Source organism: Trachypithecus francoisi, unplaced genomic scaffold (assembly GCF_009764315.1).
Source record: "Trachypithecus francoisi isolate TF-2019V2 unplaced genomic scaffold, Tfra_2.0 Lachesis_group11, whole genome shotgun sequence".
Classification (NCBI taxonomy): domain Eukaryota; kingdom Metazoa; phylum Chordata; class Mammalia; order Primates; family Cercopithecidae; genus Trachypithecus; species Trachypithecus francoisi.
The window spans coordinates 78,470,820-78,491,724 of NW_022681456.1; the positions used below are offsets into that span (position 1 = coordinate 78,470,820).

The 20,905-nt window shown below is 45.9% G+C and overlaps 1 protein-coding gene across 3 annotated transcripts in view; it reads left to right on the forward strand.

Moving 5' to 3' along the window:
* PYM1 (PYM homolog 1, exon junction complex associated factor) overlaps window positions 1-19,867 on the forward strand; it is a 31,733-nt gene extending 11,866 nt beyond the window's left edge. For 2 of the 3 annotated variants that reach the window (XM_033221751.1, XM_033221752.1), the window contains exons 2-3: window positions 18,075-18,168; window positions 18,916-19,867. In XM_033221751.1, coding sequence (XP_033077642.1) covers window positions 18,075-18,168; window positions 18,916-19,399 — 578 coding nt within the window. In that variant the 3' untranslated portion in view covers window positions 19,400-19,867. Of the gene's footprint in view, window positions 1-6,708; window positions 6,800-18,074; window positions 18,169-18,915 lie in introns of all 3 variants that reach the window. The other variant, XR_004439818.1, reaches the window with a different exon arrangement.
* The last annotated feature ends 1,038 nt before the right edge of the window (window positions 19,868-20,905 follow it).

Sequence of the window (20,905 nt, forward strand, 5' to 3'; positions counted from 1 at the left end):
CCAGCCTGGGCAACATGGCAAAACCTCGTCTCTACTAAAAATACAAAAAATTTACTGGGTGTGGTGACACACACACTCCTGTAGTCCCAGCTACTTGGGAGACTGAGGTGGGAGGAATTGCTTGAGCCTGGGAGGTGGAGACTGCAGTGAGTCAAGGTCTGGCTACTGCACTCCAGCCTGGGTGACAGTGACCTCTCAAAGATAAATAAAATAAAATACAAATAATGTTTCTGTGCACAAATTTTGGGAAACACTGTAAACCATATTCCCATCTTGCATATTCATCTGAATAAGAACATAGTAACTCATTTAAGCCTTGCTGTTAAAAAAAAAAAAACAAAACACAAAATCTTTTTTTGTGTTTAACCCAGAATTTCCCAAACTTATGTAACAATGTTTAGGGATAATCCCTGTTTAATATCTTATGGGAGTAGTATTTTACATAGCAAAAGCTTTGGGAAATGTGATGAAATGATAGGACTACCTTTTTTATTTTTACTTTTATTTATTTATTTATTTTTGAGATGCAGTCTCGCTGGTTGCCCAGGCTGGAGTGCAGTGGCGCAATCTCGGCTCACTGCAAGCTCTGCCTGCCGGAATCACGCCATTCTCCTGCCTCAGCCTACTGAGCAGTTGGGACTACAGGCTACTGCCACCATGCCCGGCTAATTTTTTGTATCTTTTTTATAGAGACAGGGTTTCACCGTGTTAGTCAGGATGGTCTCGATCTACTGACCCTGTGATGCGCCCACGTCAGCCTCCCAAAGTGCTGGGATTACAGGTGTGAGCCACCGCGCCCGGCTATTTTTATTTTTTTGAGATGGAGTCTTGCTCTGTTGCCCAGGCTGGAGTGCAGTGGCACAATCTCGGCTCAGTGCAACCTCTGCCTCCTGGGTTCAAGCGATTTTCCTGCCTCAGCCTCCCAAGTAGCTGGGACTACAGGCACCTGCCACCACGCCCAGCTAATTTTTGTATTTTTGGTAGAGACGGGGTTTCACTTAGTTGGCCAGGCTGGTCTCAAACTCCTGACCTCAGGTGATCCACCTGCCTTGGCCTCCCAGTGCTGGGATTACAGGTGTAAACCACCATGCCCAGCCTAATTTTTAAATTTTTTATAGAGATGGAGATCTTAACCATCTTACCCAGGATGGTCTTGAACTCAGCTCAAATGATCCTCCTACCTCTGCCTCCCAATGTGCTGCGATTACAGGCGTGAGCCACCATGCCTGGCCTATTTGTTGTTCATTTCAATTTTTATTTTAGATTTAGAAAATGTGCAGGTTTGTTACATGGGTATAATTGTGTGATGCTGAGGTTTGGGGTACAAGTGATCCCATCACCCAGATAATGAGCATAGTACCCAATAGTTAGTTTTTTTTTTTTTTTTTTTGAGATGGAGTCTTGCTCTGTTGCCCAGGCTGGAGTTCAGTGGTGTGATCTTGGCTCACTACAACCTCTGTCTCCTGGGTTGAAGTGATTCTCCTGCCTCAGCATCCTGAATAGCTGGGATTACAGGCACGCACCACCACGACTGGCTAAGTTTTGTGTTTAGTTGAGTTGGGGTTTCACTGTGTTGGCCAGGATGGTCTCCAGCTCCTGACCTCAGGTGATCTGTCTAGCTTGGCCTCCCAAAGTGTTGGGATTACAGGCGTGAGCCACTGTGCCTGGCCCCAGTAGATAGTTTTTAAACCCGTGCCTGCCTCTAGTAGTCCCCAGTGTCCGTTGTTGCCAGCTTTATGTCTGTGAGTACCCAGTGTTTAGCTCCTACTTATAAGTGAGAACATACAGTATTTGGTTTTCTGTTCCTGTGTTAATTTGCTTAGGATAATGGACTTCAGCTGCATCCATGTTGTTACAAAGGACATGATTTTGTTTTTTATGGCTGTGACAAACTACTTTTTATTTAATTAATTTTTTTTTTTGAGTTGCAGTCTTGCTCTTGTTGCCCAAGCTGGAGTGCAGTGGTGCGATCTCAGCTCACTGCAACCTCCGCCTCCTGGGTTTAAGTGATTCTCCTGCCTCAGCCTCCCAAGTAGCTGGGATTATAGGCGCCTGCCACCACGCCCGGCTAATTTTTTAAATTTTTAATGGAGACGGGCTTTCACCATGTTGGCCAGGCCTGTCTTGAGCTCCTGACCTCAGGTGATCCACCCATCTTGGCCTCCCAAAGTGCTGGGATTGCAGGTGTGGTGAGCCACTGTGCACGGCCGGCCGACAAACTACTTTTTAAATTTTTTTTATTTTTGAGACAGTATCTCACTCTGTTGCCCAGGCTGGAGTACAGTGGTATGATTGCAGTTTACTGCAGCCTTGACCTCCTGGGTTCAAGTGATTCTCCCAGCTTAGCCTCCCAGTAACTGGGATTACAGGTGTGTACCAACATGCCCAGCTAATTTTTATAAAGAAGAGATTTCACCATGTTGCCCAGGCTGGTCTTAAACTCCTGGACGCAAGCGATCTGCCTGCCTCAGCCTCCCAAAGTGTTGGGATTACAGGCATGAGCCACTATGCCCAACCTCAGACTACTTTTTTTTTTCTTTTTTTGAGACTGACTTTCGCTGTTGTTGCCCAGGCTGTGGAGTGCAATGGCCTGACCTCGGCTAACCGCAACATCCATCTCCCAGGTTCAAGCGATTCTTCTGCCTCAGCCTCCCGAGTAGCTGGGATTATGGGCATGTGCCACCACACCTGGCTAATTTTTGTATTTTTAGTAGAGACGGGGGTTTCTCCATGTTGGTCAGGCTGGTCTTGAACTCCTGACCTCAGGTGATCTGCCCGCCTTGGCCTCCCAAAGTGCTGGGATTACAGGCATGAGCCACCATGCCTGGCTACTTTTTTTTTTTTTTTTTTTTTTTTTTTGAGACTGAGTCTCGCTTGGTTGCCCATGCTGGAGTGCAGTAGCATGATCTTGGCTCATCGCAAGTTCTGCTTCCCAGGTTCATGCTATTCTCCTGCCTCAGTCTCCCAAGTAACTGGGACTACAGGCGCCCGGGGACTACAGGCGCCCACCACCACGCGCAGCTAATTTTTTGTATTTTTAGTAGAGACAGGGTTTCACCATGTTAGCCAGGATAGTCTCGATCTCCTGAGCTCGTGATCCACCCGCCTTGGCCTCCCAAAGTGCTGGGATTACAGGCGTGAGCCACCGCGCTCGGCCTACTTTTAAATATGGTATTATCACATGCCATGTTTTTGCCTATACCCTCTAGTGAAACTGGGCTGTATAACTGATGTGGAACAGCAGTGCAATGATGTGTAAGCTTTGGCATCAGACTTGAGTTCAGGTTACAGGCATATGCTACCTTTGGAATCTTGACCATGTCTTTTTTGTTTGAGATGGAGTCTCACTCTGTCACCTAGGCTGGAGTCCAGTGGCATGGTTTCAGCTCACTGCAACCTCCGCCTCCTGACTTCAAGCGATTCTCCTGCCTCAGCCTCCCAAGTAGCTGGGATTATAGGCGCCTGCCACCACGCCCGGCTAATTTTTTAAATTTTTAATGGAGACGGGCTTTCACCATGTTGGCCAGGCCTGTCTTGAGCTCCTGACCTCAGGTGATCCACCCATCTTGGCCTCCCAAAGTGCTGGGATTGCAGGTGTGGTGAGCCACTGTGCACGGCCGGCCGACAAACTACTTTTTAAATTTTTTTTATTTTTGAGACAGTATCTCACTCTGTTGCCCAGGCTGGAGTACAGTGGTATGATTGCAGTTTACTGCAGCCTTGACCTCCTGGGTTCAAGTGATTCTCCCAGCTTAGCCTCCCAAGTAACTGGGATTACAGGTGTGTACCAACATGCCCAGCTAATTTTTATAAAGAAGAGATTTCACCATGTTGCCCAGGCTGGTCTTAAACTCCTGGACGCAAGCGATCTGCCTGCCTCAGCCTCCCAAAGTGTTGGGATTACAGGCATGAGCCACTATGCCCAACCTCAGACTACTTTTTTTTTTCTTTTTTTGAGACTGACTTTCGCTGTTGTTGCCCAGGCTGTGGAGTGCAATGGCCTGACCTCGGCTAACCGCAACATCCATCTCCCAGGTTCAAGCGATTCTTCTGCCTCAGCCTCCCGAGTAGCTGGGATTATGGGCATGTGCCACCACACCTGGCTAATTTTTGTATTTTTAGTAGAGACGGGGGTTTCTCCATGTTGGTCAGGCTGGTCTTGAACTCCTGACCTCAGGTGATCTGCCCGCCTTGGCCTCCCAAAGTGCTGGGATTACAGGCATGAGCCACCATGCCTGGCTACTTTTTTTTTTTTTTTTTTTTTTTTTTTGAGACTGAGTCTCGCTTGGTTGCCCATGCTGGAGTGCAGTAGCATGATCTTGGCTCATCGCAAGTTCTGCTTCCCAGGTTCATGCTATTCTCCTGCCTCAGTCTCCCAAGTAACTGGGACTACAGGCGCCCGGGGACTACAGGCGCCCACCACCACGCGCAGCTAATTTTTTGTATTTTTAGTAGAGACAGGGTTTCACCATGTTAGCCAGGATAGTCTCGATCTCCTGAGCTCGTGATCCACCCGCCTTGGCCTCCCAAAGTGCTGGGATTACAGGCGTGAGCCACCGCGCTCGGCCTACTTTTAAATATGGTATTATCACATGCCATGTTTTTGCCTATACCCTCTAGTGAAACTGGGCTGTATAACTGATGTGGAACAGCAGTGCAATGATGTGTAAGCTTTGGCATCAGACTTGAGTTCAGGTTACAGGCATATGCTACCTTTGGAATCTTGACCATGTCTTTTTTGTTTGAGATGGAGTCTCACTCTGTCACCTAGGCTGGAGTCCAGTGGCATGGTTTCAGCTCACTGCAACCTCCGCCTCCTGACTTCAAGCGATTCTCCTGCCTCAGCCTCCTCAGTAGCTGGTATTACAAGCATTCGCCACCACGTCTGGCTAATTTTTGTATTTTTAGTAGATATGGGGCTTTGCCATACTGCCCAGGCTGGTCTCGAACTCCTGACCTCAGGTGATCCACCCGCCTTGGCCTCCCAGAGTGCTGGGATTACAGGTGTGAGCCACTGCACCAAGCCTTGACTGTCTTTAACCTCTTGAAGACTGTTTCCTTGGCTGTAAATGATAATATCTATCTATCGTTTATATTTAACAGGATAATGTATACAAAGTTCCTCTTGTAATGTAGCTACTTATTAATAAATACTCTTTACTAATCATTCTTAAATACTGAGTTTTCCACTGCTAGGATTTTGCTTTTGTTGTTCCTCTTATCCCCTTTCCCTTTTCTCTGCCTGCAGAAATATTGGCTGCTGATTTGTTGTTGTTATTAATTATTACTACTTTCTAGTCTTTAGTGTCAAATGAGGTTTTCCTGATTATCTTCTGTCATCACTTAGGATACTTATGACACTCTTACTTTTGTCTTAGACTTAGCTTGCCTAATTTGCCCACCTCCTCCTTACTTAGTCTGTAAATTTTTTGAAAATTGGGACCATCTTACTCACCTTGATAACCCTATTAACACTTATGGTACTTTTCTTCTAGGAGGCTTTTTTTTTTTTTAAAGATGAAGTCTTGCTCTGTCTCCCAGACTGGAGTGCAATGGCACAATCTTGGCTCACTGCAACCTGTGCCTCCCAGGATCAACTGATTCTCCTGTCTCAGCCTTCCGAGTAGCTGGGATTACAGGTGTGTGCCACCATGCCCAGCTAGGAGGCTTTTAGTGTTTATTGTGTTTAATTTGTAGTCTGGCCTCTTTACCACCATGCTTTTCTGAGGCTGTATTTGTGGAGATAACCAGGGATTTCTAAAATACCAAAACAGAACCTTTTTTTCAGTTCTCCTTTCCTTGATTTCTCCGCAGTATTTAATACTGTTAATCACCTACCTTTACTTTTATTGATTTATTTATTTTTTTTAGATGGAGTCTCGGTCTGTCGCCCAGGCTGGAGTGCAGTGGCGCGATCTCGACTCACTGCAACCTCCACCTCCTGGGTTCACGCCATTCTCCTGCCTCAGCCTCCCAAGTAGCTGGGACTATAGGCGCATGCCTCCATGCCCGGCTGATTTTTTCTATTTTTAGTAGAGACGGGGTTTCATCGTGTTAGCCAGGATGGTCTCCATCTCCTGACCTCGTGATTCACCTGCCTCGGCCTCCCAAAGTGTTAGGATTACAGGCGTGAGCCACCGCGGCCAGCCATCACCTACCTTTACTTAAAACTTTTGGTCTCCATGGCTTAGCATGTCCTGGTCTTCTTTTCCTATGAATCATTTCCTGTTGTTGCTGTCACCTTTTCCTCCTTGAGGGAAATGATTATGACCATTATTTCAGGGTCATTCCTCCAGCTCTAATCTCTTTGTTATATTTTCTCTGTGTTGGAAACCACATCCAGGTCTTATTTTGGCCCTGAGATCATCCGCAGGCTGAGACCTGTGACTTAGATCTCTTTTCTTATTTGAAGCAAGTCTCATACCTTGAACAACCATGTCCCTACCTCCTTGGAGTTCCTCCATGCCTTGCTATGTTGTCTTTTCACTGTCTACCTGCAACCCCTGGAAACAAGGACCCTTTCAGTGTAAGGGTTTTTATTGCTGACAGACTTTAGAAAACAGATTGAGAATTAAAAAACGGCAGATGTGAGAAAATGACAAAGCTTAAAAAGATTCTTACAGTAGCAATCCCCAATCTCTAGTTTTTGACTCTCTGCAAGATATTATCTGAAAGTCCTGATATTCTGCCCTTGGTTTTTATTTCTAGGGGTGGGAACTGCCAAACCTCTCCCTTCTTTTTGACTTCACCCTTGGATACCATCAAGGCCAGAGGATGGAACCAAGATAACATAAAATAGGTGCTCCTTTGTGATAATGGGCTATTTGTATCTCTGAGGGCTTCCACACAGGATGGCCATTCAAGAAGCTTCTGCTCTGCCTTTCATTGCAGTCTATCTTTTGTCCTCCTAAACCTTCAGCTATAATCTCTATGCAATCAACTTAAATATATGTTTCTAGTATTGTCCCTTTCTCCCAAATTCCATGTAAAATACTTGTCTAGAATTGAATTGTTGTTTCCACAAAGTTGTTTTCCTCTATGGACTTTGTTTATATCAGTAGTTTTTATTTTCCCAATTTTCCAAATTCAAGAGTGATATTATAAATAGTTGTATCCTTGTTTGTTATCTTTTTCACTAGAATGTATACTATAAAAAGGCAAGAGCCTTGCTTGCTTTATTCATTGTTGTATCCCTAGTTTCTGTTACAGTGTGTGGCACAAGAGTAAGTGCTCAATAAAAATTTAAAATCCATGTGTGAATAAATGTGATTACCATGTGCCCTATGGTATATTGAGAAAAATAATACACGTGAAAAGCACGAGATTAAATCCACGGTGTCACTGTTTTGATTGTTTCCTCTCTAATTCACATCTTGGTAAGTCTTTGGATCCTGTTGATTTAATCTTCACAATGAATTTCTCTTTCATTTTCCTTTTAATACCTGTAGAAACCATCGAAGTCAAGTCTTCTCACATTGCAGCTGTTGCTTTCATTTTCTCTACCTTTAGTTTATGGTACACATTTTTCAGTTTAATCTTAAAGCATTGCTTTGAACAGATCACCTGTATGTACTCCCTTATTGGCCATCAGTATTCTACAGCTTAAGGCTTCAGTCCAAACCCAGTGGAGGTTGGAGACCTTTCATAGTTTCACTAATTTACCCTGAGTCTCTTTTCACATATGCTTTTTGCCCAGAACATTCTGGATTCTTGGCGCTTCCCTAATGAGATACATTAATTTACTCATTAATTCAGTCCGTATTTACTGTCTTCTGTGGGCCAGGCTCTTTGCTACAAAGTTTAAAGGTAGTTTCTGCTTTCCAACAAGCAAATAATTATGTCAAGCATTAGAGCAAGATAAAAGCTAAAACAGGTGCTGTGAGTGCAAGTTTTAACTTGGCTTGGCATAAAGAAATCAGGAAGGCTGCCTTGAGTTGATACTTGAATTCGACCTTAAAGACCAGTAGGAATGAACTTAAGATAAGCAAATATAGTCTATTCCAGGCCAGAGGAAGCAAAAGCAAAAAGGCACAGAGAATAGAGACATGGGTCAGGTTGAGATTTGTGAATATTTCAGTTTCTTTTTTTTTTTTTTTTTTCTTTTGAGACAGAGTTTTGCTTTTGTCGCCCAGGCTGGAGTGCAATGGCGTGATCTTGGCTCACTGCAACCTCCGCCTCCTGGGTTCCAGTGATTCTCCTGCCTCAGGCTCCCAAGTAGCTGGGATTACAGGTGCTCGCCACAACGCCCTGCTAATTTTTGTATTTTTAGTAGAGATGGGGTTTCTCCATGTTGGCCAGGCTGGTTTCGAATTCCTGACCTCGGGTGATCCATCCACCTCCCAAAGTGCTGGGATTACATATGGGAGCCACTGTGCTCAGCCAAATATTTGTTTCTAGAGGAAAGAGCATGGTGGATTTATGCTAACAGACTGAAAACTAGCAAGAGGTAAATCAAGAAGGCCTTTTTTTTTTTTTTCTTGAGGCGGAGTTTCGCTCCTATTGCCCAGGCTGGAGTGCAATGGCGCGATCTTGGCTCACTGCAGCCTTTGCCTCCCAACTTCAAGCAATTCTCCTGCCTTAGCTTCCCAAGTAGCTGGGATTACAGGCATGAGCCAGTGCGCCTGGCCTAACGGAAATTTTTAACAGAAAAGTTATCACCCCAATAGAATTTTCATTATTGCATGTTCTTTTCTTTTTTAAATTATTTTGAGATGGAGTCTCGCTCTCTCACCCAGGCTGGAGTGCAGTGGCGTGATCTTGGTTCACTGCAACCTCCACTTCCCAGACTCAAGTGATTGTCCCACCTTAGCCTCCCTAGTAGCTGGGACTACAGGCATGCGCCACCATGCTCAGGTAATTTTTTTGTATTTTTATAGAGACAGGGTTTCACCATGTTGGCCGGGCTGGTCTCAAATTCCTGACCTTAGGTGACCCACCTGCCTTGGCTTCCCAAAATGTTGGCATCACAGACATGAGCCACTGTGCTCTGCCTTGCACATTATTTTCAAACAAGTTTTTTTTTTTTTTTTGAGACGGAGTCTCGCTCTGCCGCCTAGGCTGGAGTGCAGTGGCCGGATCTCAGCTCACTGCAAGCTCCGCCTCCCGGGTTTACGCCATTCTCCTGACTCAGCCTCCCGAGTAGCTGGGACTACAGGCGCCCGCCACCTCGCCCGGCTAGTTTTTTGTATTTTTTTAGTAGAGACGGGGTTTCACCGTGTTAGCCAGGATGGTCTTGATCTCCTGACCTCGTGATCCGCCTGTCTCGGCCTCCCAAAGTGCTGGGATTACAGGCTTGAGCCACCGCGCCCGGCCTCAAACAAGTTTTTAAATAGAGATGGGGTCTCAATATGCTGTCCAAGACTCCATTGATCCTCCCACATGAGGACTAAGCTCTGATTTTTTTCGTCTTGCCGAAATTCCTATCTAAGGTGTGTAGGGAGTCATGCCCTACAAACCATAAGTTCTCATCAGATGCATTTTATTTAACCTTGTATCTCCCCTCCTCTCCCCTCCCCTTTCCTCCCCTCCCCTCCCCTTTCTTCCCCTTCCCTTTCTTCCCCTTCCCTTTCCTCCCCTCCCCTCCCCTTTCTTCCCCTTCCCTTCCCTTCCCTCCCCTCCCCTCCCCTCCCCTCCCCTTTCCTCCCCTTCCCTCCTCGCTCCTTCCCTCCCCTCCTCTCCCCTTTTCTTTTCTTGATGGAGTTTCGCTGTTGTCAGCCAGGCTGGAGTGCAATGGCATGATCTCGGCTCACTGCAATCTCTGCCTCCTGGGATCAAGTGATTCTCCTGCCTCAGCCTCCGGAGTAGCTGGGATTACAGGCGCCCGCCACCACTCCCAACTAATTTTTGTATTTTTACTGGAGACGGGGTTTCACCATGTTGACCAGGCTGGTTTTAAACTCCTGACTTCAGGTGATCCACCCACCTGGGCCTCCCAAAGTGCTGTGATTACAAGTGTGAGTCACCGCACCTGGCCTCGTTACTTACTTTTCAATCTGACTCTGACGTAACAAGAAAATAAAAATATTTTACCCCAAAACATGTTTCTTGCCATATCTTAAAATGGCCCTGCAAAGCTGACCTTTGTGGGGGAAACGGCATCTGTAAAAAATCTCTATTAATAGGCCAGACTCCATCACTCACACCTGTAATCTCAGCACTTTGGGAGGCCGAGGCGGGTGGATCACATGAGGTCAGGAGTTCAAGACCAGCTTGGCCAACATGGCGAAACCCTGTCTCTACTAAAAAAAATATAAAAATTAGCTGGACGTGGTGGCACGCATCTGTAATCCCAGCTACTCGGGAGGCTGAGGCAGGAGAATCGCTTGAACCTGGGAGGTGGAGGTTGCAGTGAGCTGAGATGGTGCCACTGCACTCCAGCCTGGGCTACAAGAGCAAAGCTCTGTCTCAAAAAAATAAAATTCTGTATTAACATAGCTAGATCTGTTTCTTCAAGGCCCTCCCAATGCTGAAGAGATTAAAAGTCCAGCACCTTTTAAAGAACTGAATAGGAAACATTTGTCATCTGTTGTCTCTAAGGGTAGCCACTATAAGACTTCAAAAGAACCTTGGTCTCCACAATCTTTTATCTGAATCTGAACCTTTCTATTGATCCCAGGCCTTTAGACAAACTCAACCAATTGTCAGCCAGAAATGTTTAAATTTACCTGTAGCCTGGAAGCCCCCCACTTGGAGTTGTCCCACCTTTCTGAACCAAACCCAATGTATTACTTAAATATATTTGAGTGATGTCTCATGCTTTCCTAAAATATATAAAACCAGGCGCGGTGGCTCAGGCCTGTAATCCCAGCACTTTGGGAGGCTGAGGTGGGTGGATCACCTGAGGTCAGGAGTTTGAGACCAGCCTGGCCAACATGGCGAAAACCTGTCTCTACTAAAAATACAAAAAATTAGCCGGGTGCGGTGGTAGGTGCCTGTAGTCCAGCTACTCGGGAGACTGAGGCAGGAGAATCGCTTGAACCTGGGAGGCGGAGGTTGCAGTGAGCCAAGATCGTGCCACTATACTCCAGCCTGGGCAACAGGGTGAGACTGTGTCAAAAAACAAAAACAATAATTAGCCAGGTGTGGTGATGCACTGTAGTCCCAGCTACTCGCTAGGCTGAGGCAAAAGAATCTCTTTAACCCGGGAGTCAGAGGTTGCAGTGAGTCAAGATTGGGCCACTGCACTCCAGCCTGAGAGACAAAGTGAGATTCCGCCTCAGAAAAAAAAAAAAACAAATGTTTATATGTATATAAGACCAAGCTATACCCCAAGCACCTAGGGCACGTGTTCTCAGCACCTCCTGAGGTCAGTGTCACAGGCCATGGTCACTCGTACATATTTGGCTCAGAATCTCTAAAAATATTTTACAGAGTTTGACTACTTTCCTCAACACAGGTCAGCCTCCTGAGTAGCTGGTACCACAGGTACATGCCACCAACCATACCCAGCTAATTTTTGTATAGTTCGTAAAGACGGGAGTCTCCCTATGTTGCTCAGGCTGGTCTTGAATGCCTGGGCTCAAGGGATCTTCCCATCTTGGCCTCCCAAAGTGCTGAGATTACAGGCATGAGCCTCTGTGCCTGACCTTTCACTATTTATTGATAATGCCATAATACTCGTATGATTATCTCTTCCTTTCTTTTTTGTTTTTGTTTTTATTTTTTCCTATTGTAACTATTTATGGTAAATTATTGACATTGAGATTACTAAAATAAAAAGTGTATTGAATTATCTTTGATTTCTAACCCTCTTACTCCTTCCCTGGTCAGTGAATTTACCAAGTGTTGTTGATTCTTTGATAATGTATCTGCCCTTAGTCTCTTACTTTCCAGTGCCCCTGTTTCAGCCAATCTGTCCCTTCATGCCAGGATTATCGCAATATTTTTTCCCTAACTAGCTTCCACAGTCTCTAGTGTTTTTTCTTTTCTAAATCACCCTTTTATTATGCTAGATTAAATACTCTAAAACACTGCTTTGTATAAAGGATTCATTCATTTATTCAAAGCCCTAAGATAATACTTCGCATAAAGGATTCGTTCATTTGACAAATATTTGTTGAGTGCATGCCATGTGCCAGATATTAAACTCTTTATCTGGTATTCAAGGTCTGAACATTCCAACTCAGCCTGACTGGTCTATTTGTCATTGCCTGAAAATGCTATCTACATTCCCATGCGTGAGTTTTTGTTTGAGAACAAACTGTTTCTAATCTACTCTGTCTCCCTTTTTGTTTAGTTTGACTCTTCCTTCAAAGCCCAGCTCTAGTCTCAGTCCTCCCTCCAGGAAGCCTCCCAGTTTTTTTTTTCTTTGGTTTTTATTCTTGTCACAGCTGGGCAAAAATATCCTTAGTAGTTCTCTTTTACTCACCCAATAAAGTCCAAAGTTCTTGACCTTGTTTTTAAGGCTTTCTGTGATTACCCCATTTTTCGTTTCCAGGCTTCCTATTCCCTAACATGAACTGTCTCATTCACCTGAACCTCTCTACTTTCTGTTCCCTACTCACGCCCATTCCCACATCCATGCCTCTCTTTGCTCAAGTTTGAGCCCCTTTGCTCATGATTTTTCTTTCTTCCATCCCCTTCACCAGTCAAATCACCCATTGCTTTAACAACTTTTTTTTTTGGAGACAGAGTCTTGCCCTGTCACCCAGGCTGGAGTGCGATGGTACAATCTTGGCTCACTGCAACCTCCGTCTCCTCAGCTCAAGTGATTCTCCTGCCTCAGCCTCTAGAATAGCTGGGATTACTGATGCCCAGCCACCATGCCTGGCTATTTTTTGTATTTTAGTAGAGACAGTGTTGGCCAGGCTGGTCTCAAGCTCCTGACCTCAGGTGATCGCCTGCCTCCGCCTCCCAAAGTGCTGGGAGTACAGGAGTGAGCCACTGCACCTAGACTTTTTTGTTTTAATATATTAATGAAATTTGCCTTTTGAGCAAAAAACCAATTCATGTAAAAATATATAATTCATGTAGGAGGCCCTAGACTTTTATTTTAAAAGTCTTTTTTTCCTTTTTCTTTTCTTTTCTTTTTTTTTTTTGAGAAAGATTCTCACTCTGTTGCCCAAGTTGGAGTGCAGTGGCACGATGTCGGCTCACTGCAGCCTCCACCTCCTGGGCTCAAGCAGTTCTTGTGCTTCAGCATCCCCAGTAGCTGGGATTACAAATGTGCCACCACACCCAGCTAATTTTTTAATTTTTATTTATTTTACTTGTTTTTACTTTTTGAGATGGAGTCTTTCTCTGTCACGCAGGTTGGAGTGCAGCGGTGCGATCTCGGCTTACTGCAACCTCCGCCTCCTGGGTTCAAGCAATTCTCCTGCCAGGTAGCTGGAATTACAGGCGCCTGCCACCATGCCTGGCTATTTTTTGTATTTTTGTAGAGACGGGGTTTCACCATGTTGGCCAGGCTGGTCTCGAACTCCTGATCTCAAGTAATCCGCCCGCCTCGGCCTCCCACAGTGCTGGGATTACAGGCATGAGCCACCATGCCCAGCCTTATTTTTTTATTTTTTTGAGACGGAGTCTCGCTCTGTCGCCCAGGCTGGAGTGCAATGGCATGATCTCGACTCACTGCAACCCTGCTTCCCAGGTTCAAGCGATTCTCCTGCCTCAGCCTCCCGAGTAGCTGAGACTACAGGCACCTGCCACCACACCCAGCTAATTTTTGTGTTTTTAATGGAGATGGGGTTTCACCATGTTGGCCAGGCTGGTCTCGAACTCCTGATTTTAAGTGATCCACCCGCCTCAGCTTCCCAAAGTGCTGGGATTACAGGTGTGCACCACCACGCCTGGCCTCTAGTTTCATTTTTTGTTTTTTTTTTCACATGGAGTCTCACTCTGTCACAAGGCTGGAGTGCAGTGGCGTGATCTCGGCTCACTGCAACCTCCGACCCCCTGTTTCAAGCGATTGTCCTGCTTCCACCTCCCGAGTAGCTGGGATTATAGGTGCATGCCACCATGTCCGGCTAATTGTTTTTTTTTTTTTTTTTTTTTTTTTTTGTATTTATGTAGAGACAAGGTTTTTTTGTATGTAGAGACAGAGTTTCACCGTGTTGCCCAGGCTGGTTTCGAACTCCTGAGTTCAGGCAATCCACCTACCTTAGCCTCCCAAAGTGCTGGGATTACGGGTGTGAGCCACCATGCCTTGCCAATCTTTGTGTTTTTAGTAGAGGCGGGGTTTTGCCATGTTGGCCAGGCTGGTCTGTGTGATCTGCCCACTTCAGCCTCCCAAATTGCTGGGATTACAGGTGTGAACTGCCGCACCTGGCCTTAAAAATCTTTTTTCCTTTATTTTTACAAAAGTAATACTTAAAATAAGAGAGCTACAACAAAACATATGTATATAAAGAAGTTAAATTTCTCTCTTAAGGTAACCAGCATTAACAGTTCGATATGTGTCCTTGCACACCTTTTTCTTTGTCCCTCTACACAGGCTACATGTCTTTAAGTGTTGCCCCTTACTCCAACAAGAATAGTACCATACTAGCTGGGTGCGGTGGCTCACACCTATAATCTCAGGACTTTGGGAGGCCGAGGCAGGCAGATCACCTGCCGTTGGGAGTTGGAGACCAGCCTGACAAACACGGAGAAACCCTGTCTCTACTAAAAATACAAAATTAGCCAGGAGTTGCGGTGCATGCCTGTAATCCCAGCTACTCAGGAGGCTGAGGCAGGAGAATCGCTTGAACCTGGGAGGAGGTTGCAGTGAGCCGAGATTGCACCATTGCACTCCAGCCTGGGCAACAAGAGCAAAACTCCGTCTCAAAAAAAAAAAAATAAAATAGTACCCTATATATACCAGTGATTCTCAGAGTGTGATTCGGGACCCTTGAGGGGGTCCCTAAGACTCTTTTGGAAGGTCTGCAAGCAAAACTATTCTCATAATCATGCTAAGATTTCTTTGTCTTTTTCATGGGCTTGACTGTGTACCAATGGTCAAAATACATGGTTTGTGAAACTGCTGGCCCTGCAAGCATGCATTTGTCAGGGCAGTGGCACCAAGCTATATTAATCATTGTGTTCTTCACTGCCACACACTTGCTGTAAATGCCAGTTTCACCTAAGGATATCATTGATGATGCAATAAAAATAATCGTATTAAGCCCAGCCCTTGAATACATAATTTTTTGATGTTCTCTGTGACTCATGGGATGTAAGCATGAAACACTTCTGCTGCATACCGAAGTAGGATAGTTGTCTGAATTGCAAGCTGAGCAAACTTTCTTCTCATGGAACAGTATTTTTTACTTGAAAAAAAAAAAACACCGACAAACTGTGGTAATTCAGACCTGACTATCCAATGATCATTTTCCTGAAAATAAAGGAAAACGACTGGTAGTTTTTCTCACCAATGATAAAATTCAAAAGCTTAAGTGAAAATTAGAATTTTGGAAAACTTATTTATTTTATATATATATTTCATATATATATATATTTAATTGAGATGAAGTCTCGCTGTGTCACACAGGCTGGAGTGCAGTGGCGCAATATTTGCTGGCTACAACCTCCGCCTCCCGGGTTCCAGCAGTTCTTCCTGCCTCAGCCTCCTGAGTAGCTGGGATTACAGGCGCCCACCACCACGCCCAGCTAATTTTTGTACTTTTAGTAGAGACAGAGTTTTGTCATGTAAGCCAGGCTGCTCTCGAACTCCTGACCTCAGGTGATCCGCCCACCTCAGCCTCTCAAAGTGCTGGGATTACAGGCATGAGCTACTGTGCCCTGCCAAGAATTTTTGGAAAACTTATAGCTCCCATTCTGAGCTTGATAGCTCCCATGTACTTAAATACTGTAGTGATGAGATTAATGAATATGATCTCTTTTAAATATTGTATAATGGCAGGGCGTGGTGGCTCACGCCTGTAATCCCAGCATTTTGAGAGGCCGAGGTGGGCAGATCACGAGGTCAGGAGATAGAGACCATCCTGGCTAACACGGTGAAACTCTGTCTCTACTAAAAATACAAAAAATTAGCCAGGCGTGGTGGCATGAGCCTGTAGTCCCAGCTGCTGGGGAGGCTGAGGCAGGGGAATGGCGTGAACCCGGGAGGCGGAGCTTGCAGTGAGCTGAGACCGCGCCATTGAACGCCAGCCTAGGTGACAGAGCAAGACTCCATCTCAAAAAAAAAAAAAAAAAAATCTATCTATCTATCTATCTATATATATGTATATATATAATAATGGGCGGGCGCAGTGGCTCACACCTGTAATCCCAGCACTTTTGGAGGCTGAGGCGGGTGGACCACGAGGTCAGGAGATGGGGACCATCCTGGCTAACATGGTGAAACCCCGTCTTTACTAAAAATACAAAAAAAAAAAGCCAGGCGTGGTGGCGGGCGCCTGTAGTCCCAGCTACTTGGGAGGCTGAGGCAGGAGAATGGCATGAACCCAGGAGGCAGAGCTTGCAGTGAGCCAAGATTGTGCTACTGCACTCAAGCCTGGGCGACAGAGTGAGATGCCATCTCAAAAATAAATAAATAAATAAAAATAAAAATAAATAAATAAATAAATATTGTATGATGATACACATATTACAAAATAACAATGTAAAGGGGGTCCTGAAATAAAAAAAAGTTAGAGGACCACTACTCCACATGTTATCCTGCAGCTTGCTTTTTCACTTAGCATATCATGAACACTAGTCAATGTCAGAACATTTATTTTATTTTTTTTGAGACTCACTGCAACCTCTGCCTCCCAGGTTCAAGCGATTCTCGTGCCTCAGCCTCCCCAGTAGCTGGGATTACAGACATGTGCCATCACACCCGGCTAATTTTTGTATTTTTAGTAGACAGGGTTTCACCATGTTGGCCAGGCTGGTCTCGAACTCCTGACCTCAAGGGATCTGCCAGCCTCTGTCTCCCAAAGTGCTGTCTAATTACTCATTTATTGATGACCATTTAAATTGCTTTCAGCTTTTTGCTAATTTTTTTTCTTTTTTTGAGATGGAGTCTCGCTCTGTTGCCCAGGCTGGAGTGCAGTGGTGCAATCTCGACTCACTGCAATCTCTGCCTCCTGGGTTCAAGCGATTCTCCTGCCTCAGCCTCCTGAGTAGCTGGGACTACAGGCGTGCTGTAGCACGCCCAGCTAATTTTTTTTGTATTTTAGTAGAGACGGGGTTTCACTATGTTGGTCAGGCTGGTCTCGAACTCCTGACCTTGTGATTCACCGCCCCCCCCGCCCCCCGCTTGGCCTCCCAAAGTGCTGGGATTACAGGCGTGAGCCACCGTACCTGGCCAGCTTTTTGCTAATTTAAATCATGCATCAACGAATACCCTTTAAAGGCCGGGCACAGTGGCTCATGCCTATAATCCGAGCAATTTGGGAGGCCAAGGTGGGTGGATCACCTGAGGTCAGGAGTTCGAGATTAGCCTAGCTGACATGGCGAAACCCATCTCTACTAATAATACAAAAATTAGCCGGATGTGGTGGCAGGGGCTTGTAATCCCAGATACTCAGGAGGCTGAGGCAGGAGAATCGATTGAACCTGGGAGGTGGAGGTTGCGGTGAGGTGAGATTGTACCACTGCACTCCAGCCTGGGTGAGAGTGTGAAACTCCATCTCAAAACAGAACAAAACAAAAACCAAATACCGTTTAAATATATCCTTGTGTACTGGTGTGTATATATCTATGGTATGATTTCTTAAAAGTTGACCTATTTTTTTAAGGTCCATATAAATAAAATTTCTCCTTCTTTACAACATCTGCTCTTGTCATTTCTCCTCTCTATGGTTTTTGCGTCTTTTTAGCCTCTTGTTCATTTACCGCCTTCCATGTTCCCATGCTATTGCCTTGGTTTTTTTAACAAAATTCTTCCTCTGTGCCTATCCTGTCTTACCTACTAAATTATACAAATAGAATCTTCCTGAGGGCAAGGATAGTTTGTTGTACAGTGTATTGGCATTCAGTAAATAAATAATGAGAGAGGGGTTGAGTGTTGGTATGAGAAAAGGAGACTTAATGGTTGCATTTGGATGAATGGGTGCTGAGAGATGGTGTGTACATTTATACATTCTTGTCTCATCTTGTAAAATGTTTGAAAATAAGAGTAATTTTCAACTTAATTTTTCGTATTTTAGGCAAGTATATCGCCTCAACACAGCGACCTGACGGGACCTGGCGCAAGCAGCGGAGGGTGAAAGAAGGATATGTGCCCCAGGAGGAGGTCCCAGTGTACGTGGTTAGGCTTGAGTAGGAGTTTTCTGATGGGGTCCCTACAGAAGGATAGAATATCTTCATGCCTTCAAGTTCAGGGAGGACTCTCCTAAGCCCCAGGGAAATGGAAGGAGGGGCAACTATCAGAAAGGAGAGGAAGGGTCTGGGATTCAGGGATGAGTGAGGGTTACAGATCACTAGTCCTATACTTTTGACCTCTGTTCATTAGAACCTCCAGAGCTCTAAAGCTCTTCTAGGGACTTTGCTGCACCTTTCCTGCAGAGCAGAGGAAAGTTGGGGAGGGACCATAAAGAGAAAAACGTGGCCGTCGGGTCCGATGGCCTACATCTGTAATCCGAGCACTTTGGGAGGCACAGGCAGGTGGATTACGTGAGGTCAGTAGTTCAAGAACAGCCTCGCCATATGGCGAAACCCCATCTCTACTGAAAATACAAAATTACAAAATACAAAAATCATCCAGGTGTGGTGGCACAAGCCTGTAATCCCAGCTACTCAGGAGGCTGAGGCAGGAGAATCTCTTGAACCCGGGAAGTGGGAGGTTGCAGTGAGCCCAGATTGCGCCACTGCACTCCGGCCTGGGCAACTAAGCAAGACTCCGTCTCAAAAAACAAACAAAAAACCCCACAAAAACAGCAACAAAAAAAGGAAGCAAGAATGTAATGAGGATGAAGTGTTTGGAAGTTTAAGAAAAGGGATCAAAAAGTTGGTGATTCTCTGAAACTTGACATCCTTTGTTTCCTGCAGATATGAAAACAAGTATGTGAAGTTTTTCAAGAGTAAACCAGAATTGCCCCCAGGGTTAAGCCCTGAGGCCACTGCTCCTGTCACCCCATCCAGGCCTGAAGGTGGTGAACCAGGCCTCTCCAAGACAGCCAAACGCAACCTGAAGCGAAAGGAGAAGAGGCGGCAGCAGCAAGAGAAAGGAGAGGCAGAGGCCTTGAGCAGGACTCTTGATAAGGTGTCCCTGGAAGAGACAGCCCAACCCCTCAATGCTCCACAGGGCTCCCGGGCAGCCCCCACAGCTGCATCTGACCAGCCTGACTCAGCTGCCACCACTGAGAAAGCCAAGAAGATAAAGAACCTAAAGAAGAAGCTCCGGCAGGTGGAAGAGCTGCAGCAGCGGATCCAGGCTGGGGAAGTCAGCCAGCCCAGCAAAGAGCAGCTGGAAAAGCTAGCAAGGAGGAGGGCGCTAGAAGAGGAGTTAGAGGACTTGGAGTTAGGCCTCTGAGGCCTTTGGGGAATTGGGAATGGACTGCAGAACAAACCATGGGGCTCTCTGGGGTCCGGGGGAATATGGGCAACAGCAGTCAGGAGGGGTACCCCTATACTGGCTTACTTCCACCTCTTGCGGCCCAGCTCTGTCCTCCAGAGCCTAGCATTTCCCTCAATCCTTCCCTTTTCTTCCCAACTTCTACTTTTTGGACTTTCCCCCTCCCATTCCCAGTGTTCAAAATCTCAGTGACTGCCCCAGGTACCTTTGCTGCTGATTTGGGTGTCTTGTTTTAAAAGAAAATCAGGTGGGTGGGAATCTCTTGGAGAACCGGGGCCGAGGGTAGAGGGAGTATGCCCGAGTCTTGGAGTCTTGGTTCCTGTTCGCGGTGTTTATGGGTTATTTCCCTCTCCATCCCTCATCTTTTTTTTTTTTTTTTTTAAAAAAAAAAAAGCAAAAATGAGAATAAACACAAGTAGACCTGTCTGACTTTGCCTCCTTATTTTCAGCTCCTAGTAGATGCTGTATCTCCTAAGAGTTTGGCACAGGAAGACAAGTATTGGGAGTGATACTTATTTTTCGTTTTATTTTATTTTTTTGAGAGAGTTTTGTGCTGTTGCCCAGGCTGGAATGCAGTGGCGTAATCTGGGCTCACTGCAAACTCTGTCTCCTGAGTTCAAGCAATTCTCCTGCCTCAGCCTCCCTCCCGAGTAGCTGGGATTACAGGCGCCCACACACCTGGCTAATTTGTGTATTTTTAGTAGAGACGGGGTTTCACCATGTTGGCTAGGCTGGTCTCGAACTCCTGATTTCAGGTGATCAATCCACCTTGGCCTCCTAAAGTGCTGGGATTATGGGCGTGAGTTACAGTGCCCCGCCGATATTTCTTTTTTTTTTCTTTTTCTTTTTTATGAGATAGAGTCTATCTCTGTCTCCCAGGCTGGAGTGTAGTGGGGCGGTTTCAGCTCACTGCAACCTCTACCTCCCAGGTTCAAGCAATTCTGCCTCAGCCTCCCGAGTAGCTGGGATTACAGACGCCCACCGCCACACTCCCTAATTTTTGTATTTTTAGTAGAGACAGGGTTTCAGCATGTTGGCCAGGCTGGTCTCAAACTCCTGACCTCAGGTGATCCACCTCAGGCCTCCCACCCTGGCCCAATATTTCTTTCAATTTTTTTTTTCCTCTTAGAAACTTTATTGGTCCTGGACAAAGGGAGGCAGACAGCCCCTGCCTCCCGCTGAGAGTCCCCCCAGACTTCACTGTTTCCCGTTGCCGTTGATGGGGGTGGTTGAGGTGCTCAGGGGAGGCCAGGAAGGCCTTGAGCTTGGGCCGGGCCCTGGTGCCACCTAGGCCGAGAGCATTGGGAACACATCCAGGCAGCTGGTGGCCAGGACCTCGTGCATCAGCAGCAAGTCCAGCAGGTTGTAGTAAGCAAAGGAGATCTGGTCGCCCACAATGAAGGCCTAGCCTCCCTGGTTCTGGGATGGCAGGGTCTCAAAAGGCTTCAGGGGAGTGCCTTCACA